The sequence below is a fragment of the Micropterus dolomieu genome, linkage group LG23 (genome assembly GCF_021292245.1).
Source record: "Micropterus dolomieu isolate WLL.071019.BEF.003 ecotype Adirondacks linkage group LG23, ASM2129224v1, whole genome shotgun sequence".
Lineage (NCBI taxonomy): Eukaryota > Metazoa > Chordata > Actinopteri > Centrarchiformes > Centrarchidae > Micropterus > Micropterus dolomieu.
Genome location: NC_060172.1, coordinates 25,557,457 through 25,585,172, shown reverse-complemented (window position 1 = coordinate 25,585,172; position 27,716 = coordinate 25,557,457). Strand labels below are relative to the sequence as shown.

The window sequence follows — 27,716 nt, the reverse complement described above, 5'->3', positions numbered from 1 at the left end:
CTTGTTGGTCGCACATTAAAAGCACCCATAATTTGGGATTTGGAAAATGTTGGAATGGTACATCCTCTGTGGGGCCGTTACAGGGACAGCTCATCTCCATTTCTCCATCATAATGTTTGTTTATGGGAGCACGATTTAACTGATACTGACAGCTGAAACAAAGCTGCCATTCACTCCAGGAGAGGGAGGGGTTTATGAAAAGAATTTTATTTACTGAGATGCTTTCTGTGTGCAGCATTTAATATAACCAGTTCACACAGTCATCTACTCCAAGCAAGGAGAGAACTATCACTGTATTTGATAACAGGTCTATTTTTACACAACTAGTGAGCACTGTGTTCCTGTTGAGCTGCATAATTATTCATAACTAAGCAGTGAAGCATTATTGCTGCTTTCATTATTTAGCATCATTCATTGTTAGCTGGATAGAATAAAACTGACATGAACATCACCCGTCATTAATTAACATTAATGGATTTGCACTTGTTAACTTACCTAAGTAACCTAGGTATTAGCAAAAGCTTTTTGAGCAGCAACTGCTTACAACTTTTATGAGACTTATATGAGAAGTAATGAGAACATTGTCCTCTGCTCTTCATGTTAACTGCATTAATCAGGTACAAACAGTGACTTCCTGTTGCTCTGGGGATGGTTAAAGTGATTAAAGGTAAAAAGTGTAGCAACAAAACAAATCTTACAAAGTGAGGGTCCTGAAATGACCCCAAATGAATTTGGATTGATTAATGGTGCAAAAAAAACATGCTCTCATATTTTAACTGTTAGTTTAAACTTGCAATAACAAATGTTTTGGCCACTGGCAGAGAGCAACATTAGCTTTAATTTGGAGTCATGTTTGTGTCCACCTGATGAATATAAGTCCAATATTCACAAATTTTCGCTATGTTTTACTTTCCAATGACTCATTGAGGGAAATATCTTGTACTTTAGCTGCTTAATGCTAAATGCTCCACTATGTCGTCTGACTAGTTGCTAACCTTGTCTGCCATTTGGTGCTAGACAGGCAGCAAACCCTTTCACTTATGGAATCCATTGTTAATATAAAAAAATTGACAGTAGTGACTTTAAGCTTGCCAGAATGTATTTGTCTCTTATTTCTCAAGTTGATCTTGACACTTTTGGAGCAATGGAAAAAGAAATGCTACTAGGTTGTTAACATTTGCCTACATTAGTTCTCACCTTTTATCTTTGGTTTTAGTCTTATATCTTAACTATATCTAACGACACTATTACTAACTAACTACTACTAACTCTACCTTTTTTCATGAGGAAAGACCACAAACACCCTGTTTCAGTTGCATAATTGTGTGAACCAGTTGCACCATAACATTTCAGATGATAAAACTAACTACTAATTTACAGCTTTTATACCATTTGAAAAATATTGATCAGATTAGACAAAAAGCCTGTTCCTTAAATAAAAGATTGAGACACAAAAATGGGTCGATGGACTCATCTTGCGAGGCCATGTCTCACTTCAAAAATACACACCAACAAATGAAGCAACATCACAACATGCCGCTGACAGCTTGTGAAGAGAAAAGTGCTTGAGGGGCAGTTTGACCAGGAGGTGGAGGTCAGTGCCAAATACAAAAATATCCACTTTAGGAGGCCATTAAATTCCACACTTAAGACTATTTCATGGAAAAGTTATTATCCTGAAGGTAAAATCACTCCTATAACATGATGAAACTTACATTTGACTCACTTTGATATTTTTGTCAGTCCACAATATAACGATTGAATAGTTCCAGCGAGGATGTCTCCATGTCAACATTTTCCAAATCAACCAAACTACTCAAGAATGTGATTGTTTCCAAAGATATCCATGACATCACAAACACAACATCAACATCATTACACAAAACACCTCATGAAGCAAAATGAGGCCAGTGTTATATTTCATTTCACTGAAATATAACACAGCTTCTTTTTTTCATCACATAGCCAAGGTGTAAAAAGGCAACAGGAGATTTGCATTTGCTTTCTGTGGGTTATGTGAACATTCAAACTTGGCCTGAATTCATACCCCACACACTCCTGTTGATAAAATGTCACTCCCACAAACTGTGGCATCAGCTGAAAGACCAACATAAATAGACTAGGGTTGGGTGTGTACCAACATGGGCTTGGGGGGCAAAAAAGTTGAAACTTTTCCAATGCTATAACTAACATGGGCATGAATAGACTCTCAATTATGGGTGAACTATTCCTTTAATATGACAACTGTATAGTTTTAGCTGCCAAACCTGAGCCAGTAAACTGTAAGCAGCTATTTCAATGCAGCTGTTTTACCAGCGAGCAACTGTTAGCATGTCAGATTAATGTTGGTGACCTCTAGTGTTCGGTGTTTCAGAATTTAAAACGCAGCTGTAATCAAACTAACATGTCTTAATGACCTGAAGTTATTTACTTTACTACTTTGAATTGCATATATTGGTTGAAGCAGCTTTTAGGTCAGTCAATAAGGGCTTCAGTAGTTTATGTATGCAATGAAAAAATAAAATGGTCAACAAGCAAAAGATTGTCTCAATTAACCTCTAGTGGTATTTAGATCTGCAGATAGTTTTGTTTAATTTGTCCATGAAAACACTCCACCACCTGTTTTCACAAGGACTATTTCTTTGTTACAAAGTAGTCCCTGTGAACAGCAATGTCTATAGATTATCCAGATTTAACAGTTTCTGGAAAGAGGGGTTGCTGTTCAATTTTAATGTAATGTTTCAAACCTGTGAGCAACACATAAAAAATCCTCCACTGTGCTGAGGTGGCAGAAGAGACCTGGACAAATAAAACTAAAACTACCTGAATTAGTACTACTGTATTAGAAGAGATAATCTATATCTTTTTGTAATTTGGTTGAACTAACATTTTAAAGATGTACCCATATCACTCAAAAACAATATCCTTTTTACTACCCATTTTTTTTACTGTTGATGTGGAATTGGCATCTTTGTGATGTTTTTTTCTAGTTGTAGGTCACGTAATACAACTGTAAAATGTGCACCAAAATAAAACTTTAATCATCATCCCAAGACAAATGCTTAAAGTGAGGCATGACAGGGCTTAACCTTCATTGTGCTTTGCTTTTTCTGTTATGGTCACTTTTATCTTTTGTTTCAGATATTTCTATAGGTATTTATAATTTTTTATTGTTGTTTCCTATTGTTATGTTGCTCCGCAATAAAATATTATTTACTAAAAATGAAGGTGAGTTTGCTTGGCACTCTGCACCCCCAAAGCAGATCTTAATCACTTTGTCACGTTACTTGTGTTATCTGTATTAACTAATTAGTTAAGACGTGAAAGTCTTTTTTTCACAGAAGGCATTTAGACTTGTCATAGTAGGAAAAGCACGTGTCACTAACAACATTAGTAAGTCCCAGTACGCCATGACAGTGAGCCATCATGCACAACACCAGGACCCTGAAACTGAAGCAGCTAAACTGAATCCAGCAATCATTCATTTTATTATTACATGTCTGCTTTTCCTACGTCACTAGTCTAAATGTCCTCTGTGAAAAAGGCCTATTACTCTTCTATTGTGCAATACAGTACGGGCAACCCAGCCAACAAACAATAAACAGGAACGGCTCATTTTAAAGAAACAAGATAACATGGTAAAATGCCATTGAGGTGCCATATAGGACCCAGTCCGTATATTCATGCTTGTTTGATGGCTGGACAAGTAAGCATTGTGTTTTTTATCTTCAATTATGATTTACAATTTTGTCTAAATTAACACTTAACCAGTTAGAGTTCTCTTAAGAGTGATTTCTGACTTGCCAGCTGAAAGTCATGCTTCCCATTATACCTGCAATCCAGTGTGACAGACAATCAACTAGCCAATGATTTTTAAGATTTTAATTTTATAAAAAAAGATATAGCAAAATCCCTGAACATAATTCTCACTTAGGCAAATCTAGACATTACCAAGTTTAATGAAATACAGTGATGTTTTCATGGACAGAGCCAAGTGGTCATACTTTCTATATATATATTCAGTGATGGTAATACGTCTATGTAATACACTCACCACCAGTGGCTGCACTGAAATATTTGACCACTAGGTGCTGCTCTTGGAAAGTGTCAGTTAAACCCTTCAGAGAGGATGGAGAAACCCAGAGCACTGACTGATCTGACGACATACGTAAATGAATCCTGCTGACAAACATTTTAACCATCAGTGGTGGTGTCAATACAATGTGGGCTTCAGCTCCTCAAGTACAAACACTTCGTAATTTGCACAAAATCTTCCTGGTAATAAAAAACAGCTTTTCTCTCTGTTGTGAGAATCACAGTGGATGCAATGTGAATGTGACCTTGAGATGAATTTTCCTCAAACAACACGCCAAACATCAATTCAAACTCTCTATAAAATCTTCAAGGAATTCTTCTCTTGTTTCCACATGTGGTGACTCACAGCTTCCACCTCTAAGACTTATTTCTTATTCTGTACACTCTACAAACTCTACAGCATACACCTTCTATATATTTAGAGGGAATACCTCAAAAATGTCAGTATGGCACATAAAACAGTTAGTTCTCTAGATCATCATGCTAAACGTCAGACAATGTATATTCTACAGTATAAAGTACAGTATAAAGTATGTATAGGCTACCACTTCAACAAACAGTGCGTATTTCGCCCACTTTACACATAACAACAGCATTTTTCTACAGTATATATAAAAAGTGCTGACATCAGTAATGTGTCAGATTACTGTTTAGTGATTAGTAGGAGGTTACGACTATACATAATTACACTGGCACAGAGGCCACATTTACACATGTACAACTCTACAGTTTCTGCTGCCAAGAAGCATTGTATCACAGAACTGGGACAGAAACACCTTAATGAATCCCTTCATGGTCTGTGTTGCAGTTAGTACATTTGGTCTCAGTGGACCTAAGTGGTTCAGATCTGACAAGGTTTGGTCTAGTGATACGCCTGAGAATAGAGTCTCAGATTTATGGTTTGTGGGACCCTCTCTGACAGGGGAAAAAGTACAATACTGTTTGGATGAACACCACAGTGCACAAGCTGATTAGGGGGCAGAAAATGTACGTTTTTCTCCCTTGGTCATGTGATTTCTAAAGCATCATCTTTGTATCCTAAGTCATATCAAATACTAAATACTGATACATGCAGGATATCTGTCTATCTATCTATCAAATAACAAAAAAAAAAGACAAAAGACAATCAATCAAAGGAATAGTTTGACATTTTGGGAAATGCACTTTCTTGCCGGAAGTTAAATGGATAAGAACGAGCCATGTTTGTACGGTAAATATGAAGCTAGAACCAGCAGACAGTTAGCTTAGCTTAGCATAAGGACTGGAAACTGGGAGCAAAAACATTTGACGGACAAAATGTTGAACTACTCCTTTAAGGCAAATAACATTAACAATATGAAGTAAAAGGTAACGAAAACGGGTGAAAACTGCTTGCAAAGAGAGGCATTGCCCTTTAATGCTGCCAGCTGTTTCCTTTCTGGATTGAAAGCTCAGTGAATCAAGAATCAAGTGAAGCATGTATTCTCACAGTGAATGACTGCCAGGTGCTTGGTGGACTGTGTTCAAGATGTCTGTCACACATAGTGTTCGCGGTGGTTGATGTACACCCGGTCTGTCCCGGTCTGATGAGACACCCACTCCAGCCGGGACAGCTGCTGGGTGAGGCTTAGTGTTCCCGGTGGCTCTGGGCTTGTAGTGGGTGGGTGCTGCCTGTCAGTCAGCTCGTTCCTGCGCTCTGCCCTGCGAGTCTGCAGGTTAAAAATCAAGAGATCAAGATAGTGTGGCATCATTCACATCCAGCTGCTGCTCTTTCATGGCACATAGCACAAAGTAGTTTTATCTTCTTGTGTGATTTTTCATGTCAGCGCATCAGAAGGTCACATCAAGTGTGAGAAGAAACAGGAAAAATATTCTACATATTACACGAGTACAGCCATTAGGCAGTATCTAGGATGTCTGGTTCCTGTTGTGACTCATTATTAGCTAACAAAGTGTTAGCCTTTTAGGTGTAGTGATAAGTATGTGATGATTCAGATACACCTAGATGCACTGACAGGATATTAAAGTGGTTATGAAAAAGGAGTGGGGTTTACCTGACAGAGCCAGGCAGCTTGTGATGCGTGGACACCCAGAGGAACAGCCGGTGCTCTCCCGCAGTAGGGAGGAGGTGGCTTGTGTGTCGGAGGAAGGTCAATTCTTTAGAAACAAAAAGAAAAAGAAATAGCAGAGAGATTTTAGTTTTCCAGAAAGACCAAACACCAGCAAGAAGCAGTATAAAACTATTAGATCAATGATGCTGCTGGGTGAAAATGTAATTGCTGGCCACAATTTAGAGAGGGGCCGCTTAAAGGAAGTACTGCTTTCTCCGAGAAAACAACCCTGATGATGTCATAGTGATTTCATCTGGGTTATCTCGGAACAGAAAACCTGTGAAACAAACTGGAGCTGTGGAGTTTTAAAGACGTGGGCAGTTTCCAAGCAGGGAAGATCAAGAAGAAAATGCTATCGAGTTGCATTGTGGGAAATGCAGGATTCAGTATTTTTTGCAGCTTGACCCACTCTAGGGAATGGAAGTCAGGATATTTCAGCCTCTACTAGATGGATTTTGACCATTATTTTAAAAATCTGTCTCTTGCCAAGTCTACCAACTATATGGAAGTACAATACAAAATCCTTCCAGGATCCCTTTAAGCACTGGGAGCCGCTGATATTAATGGCCTCAGCAGGGTTTAGGATGTTTGACAACATGGTTATTCAGGTGATGGACTTTCAAACATAATAGTAAATTGGAAGATTTGACAGCTGCTCTAACATCCTTCACTGTTCCTCTAAACCACAGCGAAACGCTTAAGTCAGAATCGTTTTCTCATTTATTGAAATCCCCCTCCACTACTGAACTGAAACCTAGAAACTGACGATTAGCCTTAACAGACATTGATTTTCTAACACTGTACATCACTTGATGCAGCTCTTCTCTCTCATACTTGAGATGAGAAGCGGTGAGAGATTCACGTTAGTGCTCTCAGTGACACACTGTCCTACACTCACATCTGTGTGTGATGAAGGAGAGGGATGAGAGCTGCGTCCACCTGCTCCCCCCCCCTCCCGACATCCCACTGGGACTTTCAGCCACGGTCACACTTAAGATGCTAAGTTTGTCGTGGCACTGACCACAGTCCAATACATGGCTAGATACACCGTCCTATAGTGTCAGTGTAGTGATGCAGGGGCCACACCCATACATCTAAAGTCTTTTCATCTTAAGTTTTTTCCCCACTCAATTCATAGGACCATGTTTTTTTGAAGAAACAAATTTCTTTATTCAAGAGCTGAGTGAGTGCTTTTATTTAAGTCAGTGAGAGAAAATATGAGGTTTCAGAAACGAGAATACTATAGCTGATCATCAACTGTTTGCTTTGTACTTCCCCCTTATAAGCTGCAACTTGTTTAGCCAATCAATTTCAGTTGGTTTTTCATACATCATTTATTAATTTGCAATTGACATGCAAATTGTATTTTGGGAGGATTAAGCACCCTGAGTGAAATGTTACAGAAATAACATTTATTCAGCAGTTAGCTGGCTTCCTTGAGACATGCTTAATGTATGTAACCGTGTTTCCCCAGAGTGAGCATGCTCACTGACACAATGGATGGATGAGGGGATTGACCTGCAACCTTGCTGATATGGTCCAGGGGTTTATAATAATGATTTGCATGGGAACAGTAGTAGATTGATTGTAGTACAGTAATACAACTTTATCAAACTTTATTAGTATAACTTATTAAAACAAACTCACACAGTTGCATCCATGTGCACCAGAACACACAAAAGATCGTGTTCGGTCCTGTAATTTACCATCTGTCACAGTTATTCAGCATATAGACAACAGACATAATACATTCCCTAGCCCCTAACCCTAACCTAATACTAACCTCAACCCTAAAACTAAATGTCTTGACCCTCAAAACACCCTTTACACTTGAGGGGTCCTCACAAAGCTGTTGGACACAACAAGTGTAGTGGAATCCTGGTTTTTGGACCCATGAATATATGTTTCCATCAATTTCGGGGTCATTACATTCACCTATATTCATTCCCTGGAGACATACCCTAACTCTGACTCTAACCATAACCACTACTTGCCTAACCATAACCCTTACCTTACCTTAAACCAAGACTGTTGTTTTGTCTCCAAAATGAACATCAGTCCCCACAATGTGACTGTGTAAACACAACTATGTCCCCACAACATGAGAAATACACGTCACGTACTCAAATACACGCGCTCGCATCCAAAGCATTTAGTGTCAATCACCAAGTCCTGCTGTATATAATTTAACCTCCAAGTTATTCTTCTTTGCTTTAACATTAATATGAGTGTTGATGCAGTATAGGAACAGACGGAACAAAATAGGACAAGGGCTTGCTGCCAAGATACAGCAATTATCTGCCACCCCTCAACCTTGTCTTGCAGCCTCCCTGCTCCAGGGCGTGCACCGCTGCAGCACTCTCTGCAGGAGTAAGGAGCAACTCCCTGAACCCACCAGCTTCAGTCAACCTCACAAGGTATCATGTCATTAATTAACCAGATGAGCGTGTTCTGCAACATGAATTATTCCTCAGACTTACACTTTATCAGTGAAGGCTGGTGGGGGTGCCTTGCGAGCGGTGAGGATCACGATGATGAAGACAGCAATAAGGAAGAGAGCGAGGACGGCGCCCATCACAGCTCCGGCTACGGCAATAGAGTTTGACCTCTCCACTTGAGACTGGTCTGAGACAGAATAGAGAGACACATTCAGCATACCACAAACACACTATCATCAACATGGGGAAGTATAGGGGGGTCAAAGGCCTGCTGTACACGAGGTGAAGCTCAAAATCATTAGTCTTTGAACAGTCAGAGGTGTTAATTCAACGCTGCATTAAAACGTGATGTTTGTTTAACAAGGACACAGTGTCACTGATGTGAAGCACTTTAAACAGGCTAGTATAATCCATTTGATAGAACCACAGTGCAACCAGTTTCAGACCCACAGTTCCAGTTCAGCCTCGCCCCCCTAGAGGCAACAAGAGTAACAACATCAGGTTAGGTCTGCAGCTGACAGGATAAATGCCACCAGCTGCAGGCAAGGAAAGGACAAACTTCAACAATTTTGTCACTTGCACTATTTAGCAGGCAAAGAATGTTACAGTTGATGCTTTGTTAATTTTGTAGCTGTGGGTAGTTGGGTGTGTGCATGTTTGAGGGTTTAAACCTGCAACATAGTAAAAGTTTTGTTAAATGATGCAGTTTGTTCTGTACAAACTGCTCTAAGTGTTATCATGTGTCTTCCATCTTCCTTGTTACTCTGGAAAGAGAAAGTGGGATGCAGATGCCAAACAAAAAGAAACCAATATTTGAACTATTGACACGGGTAGAATTTTTGTAAATGTAACTATTGGTTATTAATAGAACAGCTCACGACAAATAAACAACCTTGTCTGATTAGCAAGTGCCTGGAAAAAATTAATATTAAGACTGTGTACAAAAATCTGCTAAAGTGGCATATTCTTTTATCATATATTATTAAAAATTATATCATAGTGGTACAATTTCAAAGATGCACACACACAATAAAACATTGGCTATAAAAAAGAAATACTAACATTCATTGCCCGTCGCTGGCTCCAGTGTTAAAAATGCACTCTATTGACATGAATACACATCTGCAGGTCATAACTGTTTTGATAACGTATTTATTTGTCACCGGGCCGGACAGGGGGGCAGACACGGGGATAGGGGGCACAAACAGACAGCACAGAGAAAGGACAAGACCTGCAAGAGAAGGGGGATGGAAGGTGGGGACAACAGGGAATAGGAGAGGGAAACACCAATTGCAGAAAGCCACGAAAGCTGCAATAGAACAGAGAGGGGGGCTTGGAGAGGAGAAAAACAACAACAAACAAACACAAACAAAAACAAACAATAAAAAAATAAAAAAATAATAATAGTCAAAGACAACCAGCCGAACAGCAGCAATAAACAGCTGACATAGTTGACAACTAAGAGAAAAATGAAAACAAGAAACAGTCACGCACACTAATAATGTGTTACGTGTATAAAAATGATTGGACAATGTCTAAACAAGATATGACATAATACTAATTAGTGAGCTTTAGAGGTGCTGGAAGGGGTATTTTGTTAACTTTGGACAGAGCTAGGCTAGCTGCTTGACACTGCTAGCTGCTTGAAGAAAGTGAATAAGCATATATTTTTTTTAAATGAGCGAGTCCCATTTTAAAACATTAAAACCTACTGCTAGTTAAAAAATCTATATTTATTTTTTTTTAATTTTGCTTTGCAAATGTACTGGATAATATGTATGCTCAGCTAACTATTATGTGTAGCCTAATAGAGGTAGAGTGGCTGCAGTTTAACTTGGTTCAGTTGGAGGTCATGCATCTTTAAACTATTACTCACAAATCATTCACTTTACATCTTCACCTCCCTCCACCCATCCATGTCCCTACATTATCCTTCTTCTGTCTTTTGTGTGTTTTACTGTTGTAAAGTCTGTTGAAATTAGCTTTGTTTGACCATATGCCTGCTTATGCTCCATGTTTTCCACTGAGGGGATTAGGATTAATTGTGATTAAGATGTATTAAACTCACAGAATGGCAAGCTTTGGCCAATCAGCAATAATGTGTACAACTGTGATTGTAGGACACTGAAGGAACTGGAGGACAAAAGGTGACAGGGCTGGAAAAAAAGTATAATGGTCTATTCCAGCTGATTTAGCTGTTGAGGTGGGGGTGGGTAGTAAAAAAATCAATAATGTGCTGAGATGAGAATCCTAAATAACAGTTCAATTATGATGCAGATTGAACAAACTGGGAGCTCACCCCTGAAAGCCACTTCTTCCTCCTTGTTCTCCCCTTCCCCCCTCTTCTCCCTTCATGCTGTGCTCCAACAGTTGATAACAGTTCGATTGACTTTGATGGCTGCTGAACTATGACAAGAGCCTCTTCAGTTGATCAAAATGCCTTTAAAAATGCAGTTCATCAGACTGCCTGCTCTAATGCCCGGTGACAGACATTTTCATACATTCATAATGTGACAATGAATAAAACCTGCTTTAAACCCACAAGGCATTAAGCAGGTTTATTCATATAGGACTATAAGTGGATGGGTTTATTAAATATGATTCAAGGTCATTTTGGACAAATGTTTTGTTTTGATGTTTTCCTCCCATTTAAACATTTAATTGGTTTAAGTAGCGTCCCTTCTGGAGGGGGTTGGATTAGTGGCCTTAGTGGTGGATCAACTGTCCCCAAACTGGGATCTGGCTCCGGTGCAAGGCTCTTTCTGTCTCTCCTACTTCAGCACTTTATCACACACACATCACTGTGAAGCCAGGAAAAGTGCATGCTGATGCTCTGCGAGGTCATCATGAATTAAACACAGCAGACCTTAGTGGCACGCAGAGAAGTGAGGGCAAGAGTGATGGCAACCCCCCCTCCTAAAACCTTAATAGCAGGGTCAAGGGTCATGCTATTGCAGAGACAACAAACCCCGCAGGGAGCAGATGCTGGTGTAACAGCAGAGGGGGGAGGGAGGTTAGAGCGGTAGGTGTCTTTTCTCTGACATCTATTTCAATATTTTCAGGTCAATGATGGTGACAATCTAGATCCTACCTCTACTGGGGAGCTAATATCAAAGTCTCTCTCTTACACAGGCGTCAGTGCTGCATCCTCACTCCTTTTGTTTGTTGTGTAAAGTATCCTTGGAAACTATTGTGTCGCAGGCAAATAGCAAACCCACTGATCTTCTACACAAGCGTCAAACTTATTCAAGCATCGATGTTGGCTGACATCATTACTACTACTACTACCACTGAGCTGCTTCACTTTTCCTAAGCTCCACGGTTTACTTGTGTGAGTGAGCGAGCCCTGTTTCAAGGTCAGAATGACAACGGCTGCTGTGACCATGATAAGATCGACAGAAGAGAGATCAGCTGAAATAAAGACTTTCAGGGGAAGTGTGTCTTGAGGACCTAGAGTCCAAGCTAAACAGTGTCAAGGTCACGTCAGCGTGATTTGTCCTTATAGCCGGAGGAGCTCTCTGTAGTGCAGCGGGGTGTAATGGGCCCTTTTCAATTCCAGCTAATTCTCTCTTTCTGCTCTGCCTTCCACGCAGCCCCCCGCATCCCTCTCCCTCTGCTTTCTGTGGCCAGGTAGAGCTTGTACGAAGACAGTCCCCATCAGCAGCTCCAGATGAGCTTGTTGCCATGGGGACAGTCAATGGGCTGGAGAGTGGGGACTTTGGGCCAGACATAAACACTCAGCGTTTAATTTTACCAGCTGGTAGACAGTGGGAGAAAGACACAAGGGGGTGGGGGGGATTCACAAAGGAGCCAAGCTGCAGGGGAGAGCAAGGGCTTTTCTGTCTTGAAACAAAGCAAACTAGGACTGGTGAAGAGGGCACAGTGGGAGCAGAGGAGGTGCTGGATCTCCCTGTGACCACAGAAATACCGGTGGAAGGGGGCAGCTAAGTATTACAACATTCTTGGATACTAAAGCATAATAAAGAAAGTGAAGTGAGGAAACATGATTCTGAATTACATCATGTGCGGCGTCCCACATGTGCGCTTGTACAGCTTGGGAGGGGGTGTGCGTGCGGCATTATGTTAGGGAGCTAGAGATGATGTCATTTATAGAAGCACAAAGAGGCTGAGACTGAGCAGTCTGAGTAATGGCAAGCTTAAAAACATCCAGAGAAAATAGCTCACAGGTGCTAAGGTGCTTTATTGAACTAAAGTATCTCAAAAAGATTGACAAAATAATACTGCACTGTCGTCAGACATAAATATTTTTTTTCCTTCCAGAAACTTACATTTTCTTCTGTATATACAAAAAACAAACATGAGCACAAGGTGCTTTTCATTGACTGAAGGTAATTCTCCTTTGAACAACAGTGATTCTACAGAAACCAAAAACCCCTGACAGATACCTGTGAAGTAGAGATGATTTAACTCACTTTACATCAAAGTTCATTCAAGCTTTGTCTTTTTGTGTGTGTTTTAATTCCTCTAGGGTCACAAATATACTGCGTCATTAACCGTCATTGTGACAAGGGCAGAAAAGTGAATATGGCACTACGGAGTCCTCCTAAGACACAGTATGCAGCGAAAATCTAAACAAAAAAGGCAGCAAATAAATCACACAGAGAAAAAAAAAGCAGGTTCTTAATCCATAAGTAAACAATAAGAAAACACACTTCTTCTAGGTATCTAAGGCACTAGTTGTACTTCTCAACCCAAAGTGAAGGACATTTCTCAAGGTAAAGATATTAATAGTTGATCTCTATACAAAATGTCACCGTACAAAAGATCTTCATTAATCCAGGTCTAGGGCTGCAAACTGACGAGTCAAGCAAAAACAGTATATTGATTAGTAGAATTTCCGTCTTAGTGCATAGAAGCAAACACAAGAAGGGGATTAAGCTGCTGCGCTTCCTGTTTTTATGTGAAAGTGACCAGAAAGACAGAATGAATAGGCGTCAGCAGTGCGGCCACTCCTAAAAACCATACTTTTAATTTAACAATCTAAATGTGGTATTGTAGTTCACAAATTGCCAACTGTACACTTCATTTTGGACACTCCCAGTAAAGTCTCAGTTGACCCAAATTACAAAGAAACACAGATCTCAGAGATGGAAATCTCAAAACCTGGCCATATTACACTAAAAGCTTTATGTACACCACTAGTGGTAAGTAGGGAATTATGTTAATGTAACTGGAGAGCACTGACACTTTAGGTAGTTATTGGAATGGACAGCTTCTGTTTATGGAGATAAAGTAGTCCTAGTGGACTGCACAGCGGTTGAAACAACAGTTGAAACATGAATTGTAGTATATGGATCATATTCTCTGCAAGTTACAGTGGCACATTATCAAATGCAAAGAATTAGTGTGACTTCATAACATAACTATTTCCCATTTTGACGACTGTTACTGTAATATTAAAGTGGCCTAAAGCATCTTTTCACTTCTATTTCAGGCTACAAGGCCTTGTATACAACAGTGATACGTTAATCATTTATATAAGCTTATAATCAGTTGTCAGCTAGACGGCAATACTTATGTGACACACTGTCATCATTATATTTATACATACAAGTTAAACAAATATTTGGCATTTGGCAGCAAATATCGTATAGGTGACCATACTACTAAAAGTCAGCATGTATTCACAAACACTAGTGTGTACATGAAAGAAACTGTTGGATCTCCTCCTGGTAAATCCGTGCATGTGCTGAAATACTTTAGAGTGTGTGTGTGTGTGTGTGTGTGTGTGTGTGTGTGTGTGTGTGTGTGTGTGTGTGTGTGTGTGTGTGTGTGTGTGTGTGTGTGTGTGTCTGATCACATACAATAACAGAAATGTATCTTTAAATCTATAATAAGATTTATCTAAGTTTGACACCAGAACTACAATGGGGCTCCATAACCCAAATTACACTGACATGTAAAACACTTCCTCCTAAACACAATCACAGTACTTGGTATGTCCTGCAACAATTAGCAATTAAAGGTGGCTGGTTACAAATGATTTAATAGTAAATCCAGCCTGAAACCCTTTTCAGAGAAAATAAAACAGGGTGTATTACTTTATGGCTACTGAAAGTAATTATGAGTGAGAGATTTAATGATCAGTGCAACTGAGGTTTTGATAACCACAGGTGACAGGACATCCACCCCAAAAGGCGCGATTTGTCTATATATCATATATTTTACTGTGTTAGTAATAATAAATGCTTAATTTGAAAAGAACTGGTGAAAATGATTAGAGTGTGCAGTTGCACACGTGCATAAGCGACAATAAGCCTATTAATGCATCAGATTGTAAGTGACAGTCATGTCTTGTTTCGACAGATTACTCAGAGTAGTGAAATCCAGTCCATTGGATATTTGTGGTAGGGTGTACTGGCTGCACTCATGAATGACTTCTTTGTGTAACAAAATACTTTGTGACTAGGAGGCCAGAATACGGTGGCTGCCATACTGTAGCCTGCTTTAAACAATGCCCCTGCTGATAGCACTCTTGAACTTCTGAGAGCCCTGGTTTGTTGCCAGAGTGCAAATTATCATCTGGCAGACGACAGAAGAATGTGTTTGTGGCTAACAAAAGAGAACAACTACCCTGAAACTCCAAATCAAAAAAGGCTGACAAATTATAAAAAAGGTTAAACAGAATGAACATTATTCCAGTTTTTTTAAACTTGCATTATTCTGTAGCACATTTGCATATCAAGGCTCGGCTGTTCGATAAACCCAGTCAGTTGTTACAGTGGACCATTGCTCGTTCATGCAGGCCTCCCTGCATGCCCTCTCTCCACCTCTCCCTCCTGGGGATAAAAGATGAGCGGAGGACATACAGTAGAAATGCTCTTAAGGTTCCCACTCTAGGCCATCAGTTTTAAAGGACACTGCTAGGACATCAGGGGTCAAGTCCTCAAGCTCACAAGTGTCCCATCATGGTAAAAGTTACATAAAGAGTAGACATTTTAGTAGAAAACAAATGATGTGGTCGTCCATTATAAAGTTTTGCAAAAGGCAGTGCAATATGTTACGGAGAGGTCATCAGTCATGAAGGAATTCTGATTTGTCACCAAGACAAATTCTTTTTTGTTTTTAAATTAGCCTATATGCCTCTGCTGTGTTCTACTGAGGTTTGGAAAAAGGACCTGTGACCATCTGAATTTCATGGATGTACTTCCAGTCACAGGTTCTGTACCATTCTTGAATATTAGCCAATCATGATCTACACATAGAAATGAGTGTCACATAGCCTGAGAAGGCTGATTTTGTAGAAAACAAAAAAACAACAACAAAGAAGTAAGTTCTTCTACAACAACTATGTGTGGTCTGTAAGCCCCCAGGGCTTCCATTCAACTGAAAGAAATTAGTAATGCTAAATACAGTTGCAGTCCATGTAGTAAGGCAGAGACAGAACATACACCATAATCTTTCGTTAGTCTCTACATAAACAAACTAGTGACATGCCCGACTTCTGCAGGCATGTAGATGTTGACTGTCAAAGCGGCTATGCAGTCCACAGTCTGTCCATACCAAGAACAGGAACATTATATCTCAAGCACCGACCAGGACACTTGAACAAAAACAAGGGAACTATAGAATTGAGATTAGTAGAAGTGTGCATGTGTGTACACAAGAGAAATAATGTGTTGTTAACTAATTTAATAATTTAAACCCTCTGGTTTCTGTCGTATTTCTGCCCCTGCAGGACGAGGAAGCTTGTCAAACATACCACTCCCTACGTGAGATGACAGACCCGTCTGTATGAGAGACATAGTCACCCTCAGGCCCGCTATCGTAGCATTCATCCGACAGGTAGGGGGCGCCGTTTCCCTGCGGTTTAGGTGAATGAGGGTATCTGGCACATCTGGCCTGCCGTGGACTAGAATACTGTGTGTGTTCACAGTGCTGATTCTGCTGATGGCTGTGGTGACTGCTCTCCCTCATCGCCCTAGTGTAGCCATTAGAGGGATACTCCTCTCCGTTGTAGTTGCTATGGTGACGACGGTCGCGCTCATGTTTGAGCTGGCGGTCGCCCCACTCCTCACGGTCGTGGTCCTGATGGTGGGAGCTGCTGCCAGCTTTGGTAGGGTGGAGCTCGTGCTGCGTGGGGGCTTTCTGGAGGTCATTAGCGCCCAGGTACTGCTTGGTGTAGTAGTTCCCGTGGAAGGTCTGCTGTTTCCGTAGGTAACACACGCCAACCAGACACAGCAGCAGCAGGAGGAACAAGGCCCCGCCCACAGCCCCACCCACTATGGAACCAAGATTACTCTCAGGTAGGGCTTCAAGTGTGGGGGAGCTGATTAGGACATGCCCCTTATCATCCACTAAGGTAGAGGAGGCAGAGCCAGTTAGGACAGGAGCAGTAATGGTGGAAGGCATGGTGGGAGGATCTAATGGAGGGAAGGAGGGTAAGAGGGGGGAGTAGAGGGTGGAAAGGAGAGATGAACAGACAGAAGCAGAGAGAATGTCAATGCCAACTACATCAGCATTTTACTAAGTAGAGATAGGGTTGACGAAAACAGAGCTTTCCATAAGCGCCAGCTGGCGGTCAAACAGCAGAATACTCATTTCAAGTCCATCCCGCTACTTTTTTTTTACTATAAATATTTTTGATCCTACTAAAATTGTTTTGATTGAACAAGATGTTATTCGCTATGTGTGTACATTTTACAATTGCTAGCCTACGTTTCAAAACATTGCAAGCGTGGTGATAGAGCAAAGTGCCTATCATTCTCTATCAGTCCTGCCCCCACATGCTTTATATCAATGTGTGTGCGCACTCAGCTGAGAGGTTGTGTCCTGCTGAGAAGAGAGTGGAGCGTCGCCTTGACAAATATTAGCTAAATAATTTATGACAAAATACATTAAGAATTGCACAGACGGGGGACATCCTCATTAGATGAGCTACTTTGGAAAACACCGGTGGTGGCCACTTGATGATTGCGCAGTAAGCATTAAGAAAAGAAAGCACTGCATTTCCCATATACGCCACGTATTAATTATCTTGTGCCCCAGGACACCCCTAGCTGGGTACTTTTCCCCCACTGTCTACTGCTTATTCTTGTGGAAAGCCCTGAAAACATCAACTAAACTACCACACATACTAAACTACATGTTCACAGCAGCCTCATGTCTGCATTTCCAATTCCTCAGAGCTTGTGTGTGCAGTTATTAAACAACTATTCTACTATTAAACAGTGATTGTAAGTAAGACATAAAGTTTCTAAGATTTGGTATGACATATTAGATGACTGCCAAATGAGAAAGTTTTCTTACAAGCAGGGTCTGAGCAGTGCATTTAAACGAAAGAGCACCAAATTCCTGGCAAGGTTTTTTTAAATTATCACTACAAGACAGTAGTGTTGAATATTCCCCCTGAAAATAAAACTGGTAATTACAGATTTGAAATAGTTTAAAAACAAGTATTCACTAGCATTTTTAATCTTTAACCAAAATGTATTCTTCTCTCAAAGCAGACCATGTTATCACTTCAATAATTTAAGAATTAACATGTGAGACATCTTTACAAATCCTTTATGGTGTTGGTCGGTAAGCTTATTTGAGTACAGTTTCAGGTATTTTACTTTTATTTAACACTATGCAATTGTCAGTTTTCTTTATTTGGCATGAACACACTTGAAGACATAGGTAGATCTCTGTTAATTATGAGGCTAAGCAAGAACAAACTAAAAGGCTACTAAAGAAATTGAAGACTACTGAACTGCATATATAGTACACAAGTAATAAAAACATTAAAGAACTTGAGTGAATGGATTTGGGTGCAACTACAACAGGAACCTAGCAAATGTGTGACTTAGTGAGGTGATTTAATGAAGTTATGATGCGTTTCCACTATTTTACTAAAGATTTGCTCACAAACATTAGAACAACCTTAACATGCCCACAAAACAGAAAAAACATACTCAGAAGGAGTAATGGAAAGAGTTTAAAAGCTTTAATGGTGCTCAAAAATTACTCTGCCACTTTAACCTCAGTGCCAGGCCAGATGTGAGGAAAAGATTCACATGTGGGAGATGACAAACATAAACCCGTAGGTTTGCAGTTTCCAACTATCTGACTCATACAACTTCATGCAGGGGCAGTGAACTGACGTGTGAGTACAACCACAACACACACACACACACACACACACACACACGGGTACACAACACTGCACAGGTTCTCTCAAAGGAAAATTAAATATGGATGATAAATAATAAATAGGAGTTGAAAAGAAATAGTTAATGTTTTATGAATCTGGGACATCATCTCACAGTCAGACTGCAGGCTTTTGCCTCTTACTGCATGGCACATGCAGAAATAAAAGAAACACAGAAAGGAAGCGGGAGAGATGTTAAAGAAAAAAAAAAAAAAAAATCACATCATAATCAGAACTTCATTCAGGAAGAGCACTTCCACAGACAGGACAGATTTTGTGAAACCAGAGGAACATGCTCATCATACACAAAAGATAGACAAGCCAAGAGGACAGAGCAGAAGCAGTGCACTGTGGTCTAAAGAGGCCTTAAATATTTGCAGCTGTTTGACCCACAAACTCCCCTTCTAAACATCTGGAGACCAAATGTTAATCAAGGCTAATCAACATGCAATTAAGACTACATCTCAGGATCAAAATATTATCAGTGCCAACAAACTGTACCACGGGCAACGGCTTGATAGACTGTCAGTATGTACAGAATGGGCGAGAGTGATACAGTGTCACATTTCAGCTTGAAGGACAATGTCACCGGCACTGATACCCTGTATGACGTGAGTGCACGCACAGTGCTTCCTAAGGGAAGAGCGGGCATTAGGAGTCAGCTGTGTTCCGGTGTGTATTCTCCGCTCACCTTGTATGAGAATGCGCACATCCCGACTGCGAAGGTTGATGTCATTGGCAACCTCACACCTGTAAACTCCAGAGTCATTCCGCTGGAGAGGACGCAGGAAGAGCAAAGTGCTGTTCATTATTTCCACCCCTTCTGGCATTTCACTGTCCAATCTATGATGCACAAGAGATGCAAACATTTAGACACAAAAAGACATACCTACAGTGACCTGAAGGTCTTGGATGAGTAAAAGATAATTGGAGACATTTAAAAAAGTAAATCAGTTTAATTTAGCCTTTGCTAGTCTATAAAAACTGTGTTTTGGGTTTACTGAGCTGTAGGACTGGGTACCATTTCAAATTTTATTATACCAGTACCAGTATAAACACGTATCTTTAAAGTGATACTGATACCAATAGAGTACTTTGTTTGATACCTTGCTTAAAATGTCACCTGTTGAAGCCATAGCAGTTGGCTGGTATTATTTTTATTGTTGTTATGGACAAGCAATGTGATCTATTTTCTTTTCTTTATTGTTTGAAATAACTTCTATAAAAATTGGAACTTGTATCAGATCAGATCAGTTTTTTGATACGTTTGTTGAAAGTCAATGACGGACTTTTTGTTAACATTGGACCAATAAATCTTAAAAGACTGAATTGAAAGATCTTCATGGGTTTTCCTTTAGTGGTGAGTCGTGAAGTAAGAAGTAGAAAATGAGTAAGGAATCAGCTTAAACAAGTAGTGAAACTACACTAAAGACTCTAAAGAAACTAGCAAAGGAAAAGCCTGCGCATCCAGCCAATCAGACTACATCTGATATAAGCACCTGGAGGCTCCGTGAGTGAATTCAGCTGATGTGATGCTGCGCCATAAAAATGTTTAATTGAAATGATCAAAAGCACTGATGATCGGTGACAAGTGACGTGAATTGCAAAAAAAATTACAAAGTAGTGTTAAAGGATATCAGAAGATGAAACAAACTGAAAGCCAAGCTTGTGGTGATAAACTTATAATAGTGATGAACATACGTGAGACCGCAGCCAATGCTGAGACTTACAAGTGCTGTGCGGGCACATAAGCAAGAAAGAAAGGAGGTGGTATTTGGCGAGCAAAACCATACAAATAGTCATTTTTCCCCTGATCTGGCTACAAAAAGGATCGAAGTACTCGTTTGACTGGAGAGGTTTCTATACTACTTGGTACTGGGCCGTTTAAATATTCTTGGGAGCCAGGGTCTGAAATTAGTAGGGCTGCCCGCAAATATTCGACAAAAATACTGATCAGTCGCTGAAAAGAAATCAACAACCTCAAACTTCATTCGGGATCTGAGTTGGGGCCATTCTGGGACGAAAGTATCAGGGGATTGTTGCAACACAGACCTTTTCTCATGTAACATGGAAGTCCCGTACCACGCACATCTCAATCATACTTGTGTGATGTTATACGGTGTTGAAATTAATTTACAAAATATCTCCTTGCTGGTTGTTCCGACACATTTAGAATCATTACCGCAGGCTGCTCGCTTTGTGCCCTTTATAAAATGTATATTTTAAAGGCTCATTATTACGGTTTTGTAATTCTCTGTAAAACGTATGAAGACGGGACGCATCTATTCACCAGTGGAAAATGTACAGTGCATCCTGAGTCACAGCCGGTTAGCTTACCAGCAGCGCACCGGCCAGACTACGGTAACTCCAGTGTTGTTGGACAATCACTAAGCTTGTCTATTAGAAGCAAGACGTCTCACTTTTAGTTACTTTTTTACTTGCTAGGATCACGGAGGATGTTTTTGTTGCGAGATGGACTCTTGTGGAGATTGTAATTGAGGTAAAGACTCATTCACTGGTGGTTGAACTGTGGGTTTTGTATTAAGCAGTGACTGTAAGAAAGACTGTTTTGAAGTTCTTGTGTACTTTGTGTTTCTTGTTGTCTGTGGTAACTTTAAAATACCTTGTTGTTTATGATTTTTAAATAAGGTGGAGTAATTGTCATGTACGGAAAGACAGAAGTGCTCTGTGTAATGTTTTTGTGTAAATATATATTGAACAGTGAATGACGTTATTTACATTAAATGATGCCTAACTGACCTGAATATTATTCCTTCATTTAGCACATGCAAGTGGGAGATGAAATTTCAGATTAGCAGACAAACCAAACTAGTCTGCTACAGTGGCAGTGTAAAATGTTAATTTCAGACCCTGCTGGGAGCAAATCACCACTGTGTTTACAGCTTTTGGCCTATTGGGTCATTTTTAAAGAAAAGAAAAATGTCATACACACACCTTATCCATCTGAAGTGATGAGCCGGTGGGTTTGCATTGGCTTTGCACGTCATTTGAACATTTTCCCGACCCACGTACCAGTCTCCATCGTAGCCCACAACTGAGATATCAGGAGCAACTACAAAGAGAGGGGACAAAAGACAAAATGATTGAGATATCACTACAGAATTTTCCAGAAACCTAACAAACAAGCTTTGAGCAGAAACCTGGAATACCAAGGTCAATTTTCATATTCTAAAAATATTTCTGTTCTGTTATTGACAGTTCTGGCAAAGACTCTCAGAGCTTTACATCAGCAAACACATGCAAGATGACCGTGTGCATAGTTTGTGTACAGCATTATATGGAGTCTGAGGTCGGTCATGGACTAGAGACATGAGCCTGTGTCCTTCCAAATATGTACTAAGGTGTTTGGTCAAATCAAAAACATAGTACAGTGTGCAGGGAACTATTCCACATACCGATTAAGCATACACAGTAAGTCAGACCAAAGTTAAATGCATCTATCAAACAAAAAATATTTTCAGGGAGGTAATTTTACTCCTTTCACCAGTCCATATGCCGCTTGTGCAAAGAGATATATTTGTGCACCACAAAGTACAGATGTGTATTCCCCAATATCTACGGGGTTCTTACTAACAGAAAACACGTTTTCACACACACACACACACACACACACACACACGAAAAGTCTAAGACAACACCACAAGGACAGCCATTCTTAAGTCATAATTAATCCCTGTAAAGACCTTGTCCTTGATTTCATCTCTGTCAATTCAGGTGTTTTCAAAATTGAATCATTGTTAAAGTGTTTCAAATAAATCCAACATCAAAACTGACAAGGCCAAGCATCATCAACTGACTGTAGTAGGAAATCAAACCACCTTTACTTTTTAGATTGTCGGCCTGTACTTTCTGCTAAATACAGCGTTTAAATGTTCAAGGAAAGTAAAGGAGGGGAGCAGAAATATAGTTGCTACGTTTGTCCTGCTTCAGTTGACCGCAGGGAGCCTTCTCTTGGACCCCATTTTATAGTGTAGACTCAACTGCACCCTTTAATCTACCCACTGTAGGCTGCCCAGTTTATTCCGGCCTGATTAGTCTAATAGACTTTGCAACTTATTTTCAATACATTTTTTGCTAGTGATTCTTTAAAATACCCGATAAAAGTCTTACAGCAGGACAAGAATCAATATTAATCAATGTATCTGCTATATGGCTCTCTTTCAGCTGTTAATATGTTACCCCAAATAGCCACTCATAAGGCACCCACACTGCACATTGAGTTGGTAGGGGATCCTGAAGTCACTCTGCAGAGCCGGGTGGCGCACAACACAGGTGAGCGTGTGGCCCTGGACGTGACGTGTGGGCTGCCAGAGGTAGCTCACTTGTGTGCTGGTCGTGCCGTTGACTTCGTCAAATAGCTGCACTTCTGACTGGCCAAAAAGGTTGGACTCCCAGGACACCTCAGCAGGGGGCCGGGCCCGCTCAGCAATACAGGTAGCCACCACGGTATCATTGCCACCGTCGATCAGGGCACTTGAGCCTGCAGACACGTAGACCTTCGGCTCCACTGTGATTCAGAGAGTGAGCAAAGATAACAAAAAGGAGAAATTTGAATTTCAAAACCCATCTGAGATTATTTTACTGGGTTACAAACATTGCCATAACATTTTTTTAATCAATACATTCCACTACAACCCAAACAACCAGTTATTAGCAGCTCTAGTCATGCCTGTGATCAAAGTGTGACCCAAAAGAAATAAAAAAAAGGAAATCCACTTCAGCAAAATTCAAAACACCTGCCATTTCTCAGAGGTCCTTTGATATATGGACTTAAATATCACACTGGCATGGCTGAGGAGGTCAAGCCATATTTCGGGCTGGCCAACAATTCAATATTGCTTTTTATGAACTTTCATTGAAATTTTATCATGATGATATTGATTTAGCCTTGAACATAATTCAGTTGTCTAAACGAATAAGTCCAAACATGTAGCATAGAAAAACTTGGAAAATTAGTAACTGGTATTCATTACATCAGTTTCGTCTGATGTAATGAATACCGGTGGAGCAAGTTCATTGCACTAAACAACAAATTGATTATTTGCATACATAAGTCATATCTTGATATATATCAATATAATCTTTTTCCAACACGGTGATATTGATTTCAACCATGTTGTCCAGCCCCAACAATCTAAAAATGCAACTAACAATTATTTCCTTTACCGACAATTATTTTCTAGGAACATATATATTCTTGTACTTGTTCCATAGGAGAACAAATATGCATGTAAATACTTACCGAGTACATTGACAGTAGTGGAGGCTTGAGTATTTCCCAGAGGAAATGTAGCAACCTTACAGGTATAGATCCCAACATCAGAAAAGCCCACGTTTTCCAGTATGATGGTGGCGTCATGAGAGGAGGGTGAGCGAAAATACAAGCGACGGATATATTCTGGGGGGATGGAGATGCCCAACAGTGGGTTGTAGACAGCCACTGTGACAGAGCCTGAAGGCAGACGGCGCTCCCAGCAACTCTGAGTAAGAGTAAGGTTTGTGCCCACCTCCACTCTGCACTCTAATGTCACATTCTTCCCCAGCACAGCGTTCACCCTCTGAGGCACCACCACCTGACTGCCCCACACACCTGCCAAAAGAGAGAGATGTTCATTTGCACACAGGTTTAGATTATTCTAACACCACTAACCAAAACATATGGAAATGAACAGCAATTACACTATACCTTTGATTGTTAAAACATCTTTAAAATTCAATATGCCCACTTATTTTGAAGTATAATCCTTTTAGCCTAATTAGTGCTCTAATTATTAATTTGTACTTCCGCAGATTACAAAATGAGAAATCCACTGCTGGTAAAAAGAATTTACTATTGAATCTTACTAACATCATTCAGACCTCCTGAGACCCACAGAGAATCTAGATAATTGCTAGTCTTTAATTAAACAACTGAGCAATGAAGGAACACTATTTTATACTTGCAAATGGTTTCAAAACCAAAACCAATACTTTTAATTGACACAAGTCAATAAATTCACTGTCAGTAAATTCCACCTTGTATGGATAGTAGAGCTGAAAATTGGTCAATTGATAATGAATTGCCATTAATTTTGATGATAAAAATGTTATTTTGATAAAAATGAAATGAAAAATATCTAAATTGTTGCAGATTATTTTCCGTCGATCAACTAACAGATGAATCGACTAATTGTTCGACTGAATAGTTTTAGATAGGAATGGGGATCACGACCTGGCCCGATACGGGCAACGAGACTAGCGGGTCCTATAATGTAACGTTATGTCTCGAGAGACAAGAGTCATGTCATTTAAATCAAAATCACTGGTGCACCAACATACATCAATTGTCTGATAAAGTTTTTGAATTTAATTGAATTGCCTCCAAACTGCCGTTAAATTAACAAAGAAGAAGAATTGAACAGCCTCACGCCCTCGTTCACCTTATTTCTCATTTGGTCAATCGGTTGCCTGCTAAGATGGCTGAATGTGCAAAGTGGTCAAAGGCTTGGCTACATTTAACGTAAACCAAAGATAAGGAGGTAGCGAAATGCAATTTATGTTTCAAGTTAATTTCATGTTAATGGGGGAACACAACGTCAGGGCAACCAACTATTGCTACAACAGTTTCCCTGCGATTTCAGTAGTTCAGAAAAGTATTGATGGTGGTATCAATAAAGACTGGGTTGATTAAGCAGTCTTGAAAATGGTATCAATATCAATTAAAATTAACGATTCCCATCCCTCCCAGGTCAAGCTTCTTAAATGTTAAGATTTGCTGCTTTTCAGTGTTTGTTTATTCTGGATTGATCGGATATTTAAGCATGACACTTTGGGCTCCCAGAAGGTGTGTCTGATCTTTCTTTTTGACATTTCATAGAGTTAACCATCAATCGATTAATGCAAAATTACTTGACAGATTAATCTATGATGAAAAACATTGTTTTGTTGCGGCCCTAATTGATATGGTGCCAAATTTACTCTTCTGGCTGAAAAGAAACACACTGCTTTACTCTCACTGGCACAGGTGACATTTTCAATTAAAAGCATGTCAGGCAGGATTATCAGAGCGGACAAGTCATCAATCTAATACTGAGCGATAAATCAAGAACATCATGATAGCGTCTGCGAGTGAAGAGTATTTCTGTGTTACCTGTGACGTCAGTCATTAAAACAATTTTATATCTCTACAAGTTGTCAGTACCAACTGACATCTGTGGGTATCAGACTGGAATGAAGGCTTGATACCACCACAGCAGGCGCTGGGCTTTTCAACAAATAATACACAGCTGACTGTGTGATGAGTGTTCCACTGATGAATTTGTTTTGTCTCTATAGCTTTCCTCCTCCTGACCTGAATCCGGGAATTAAAAGCAAGCTGACTGTATGTCCTTTGTCCAAATATAACTAACCCATGGACTCTGTCACCTGCACTTGTCAGAAATGTGGCATGTCTCAAAAAAAGAGAGATCTCAACATCGGGTTGAGGGAAGTCAAAAGGGATGTCAAGAGAACAGACTGAGACCGGCAGGGGGAAAAAAAAGGAAAAGAGAGGGGAAGAGAAATGCTAACACGACGATGACATCATCGCTGAGAGAAGAAAAAGAAGGCTGGGAGTGAGGAGAGGCGAGAGCAAAGTCACGTCTGAAACACAAGTGCGAGGAAATGTATCCCCAGGACTCCAGTAAACAAAAAACTGAGGAATTACGTTACTGATTTAGAAAAAACAATATAATACCACTAGACTGCCAAAGCCGTCAACCAGATCACTAATTGCAACAAGCTGCCAGCAGGAAGACTCCATAAATCAAAACCTGCTGCGCTGCCTGGCAACTGACTCCAAATATTCTATTGTTGTTTTGCCAAAAACAGCTCCGTCTCTGGCCAGTCTCTCTCTAAAATGCAATGTCCTCAAATATTAGTTCTGTAGAATCCCATCCCCACCCCTAAAATACAAAGTACAAATGTTCTGTTTAGAATGAAGAGTGAACACTGCAGTTATTTGACAGTACTTCTAGTTGTCACTTTTCATGTTATAGGTTCAGAGGTTAATTAAATGGTTAGTCATTAGGGCTTGCAGATAATGACACAAAAATCCAGACTGGTGTGACTAATTTCTTAAACTGGGGAATAAATATTGTAAATTATAATCATATAGTAAATATTAATCCACTTGTAAAATCTAACTATTGACACCGCAATCTATTCAACTTTTTTTATATACAAGATGGGGCTTTAAATAAATATCTAAAATATAAGGACAAGTGATATGAAATGCTGATAGAGTAGGTATAATGAGTCATCGTATTGCTCATACAGAGAAAAGGCAGCAGATATCAGTGCAACAGTGATGAGATGTTCAGCTGTGGTTGCTGTAGAAGAACTATTCCTGAATTGATGTGCTATTTAGGGCTATGCATTGGTTTCACAGTAATACACACACACACACACACACACAAAACACATTATGCTATACATACGCAGTTCTGTAAATCTGCCAAAATAATGAACTTTACTCTAAATTTATTCAACCCATACGGTTACTCTGCATTCACATTTTTTCCCCCAAGTCTCTGTAAAAACAATAATCAGGTCCCCATATGTACATTAGTTTTTGCTTGCTGTAATCATATTCCTGCTCATACTGACCAATAGGAGATCTCCTCCCAATGCATTTTCAATGGAAGTAATAGGACAAAATCCAGTGTTCATTCTGTGCAAAAATATATTACAAATAGGAGTGTAACGACACACTTAGCTTACAAGACGATACGATACACAATATTGGGTTCATGAGAACGAGACAATGTTTAACAGTATTTTTAAGAAATCTACAATGACAAAATATATGACTGGAAAAATAGTCTTTTATCCGATTGAGTCAAAAATGCAGAATAATGCAGGTGCATTTTGAAATGCTACATTAAAGTGGCGTGGGAATCT

General features: G+C 39.9%; 1 protein-coding gene across 3 annotated transcripts in view; it reads right to left on the bottom strand.

Annotated features, from left to right (window-relative positions):
• Nucleotides 1-3,867: 3,867 nt before the first annotated feature.
• Nucleotides 3,868-27,716, bottom strand: part of nectin3b (nectin cell adhesion molecule 3b) — a 29,051-nt gene continuing 5,202 nt past the window's right edge. Inside the window, exons 2-8 of one of the 3 annotated variants that reach the window (XM_046038990.1) lie at nt 24,040-24,387; nt 23,005-23,304; nt 21,732-21,849; nt 19,468-19,619; nt 8,666-8,810; nt 6,129-6,231; nt 3,868-5,783 (exon numbers count right to left, since the gene is read on the bottom strand). In XM_046038990.1, coding sequence (XP_045894946.1) covers nt 5,610-5,783; nt 6,129-6,231; nt 8,666-8,810; nt 19,468-19,619; nt 21,732-21,849; nt 23,005-23,304; nt 24,040-24,387 — 1,340 coding nt within the window. In that variant the 3' untranslated portion in view covers nt 3,868-5,609. Of the gene's footprint in view, nt 5,784-6,128; nt 6,232-8,665; nt 8,811-12,804; nt 17,008-19,467; nt 19,620-21,731; nt 21,850-23,004; nt 23,305-24,039; nt 24,388-27,716 lie in introns of those variants that run through there. The other 2 variants (XM_046038989.1, XM_046038988.1) reach the window with 2 other exon arrangements.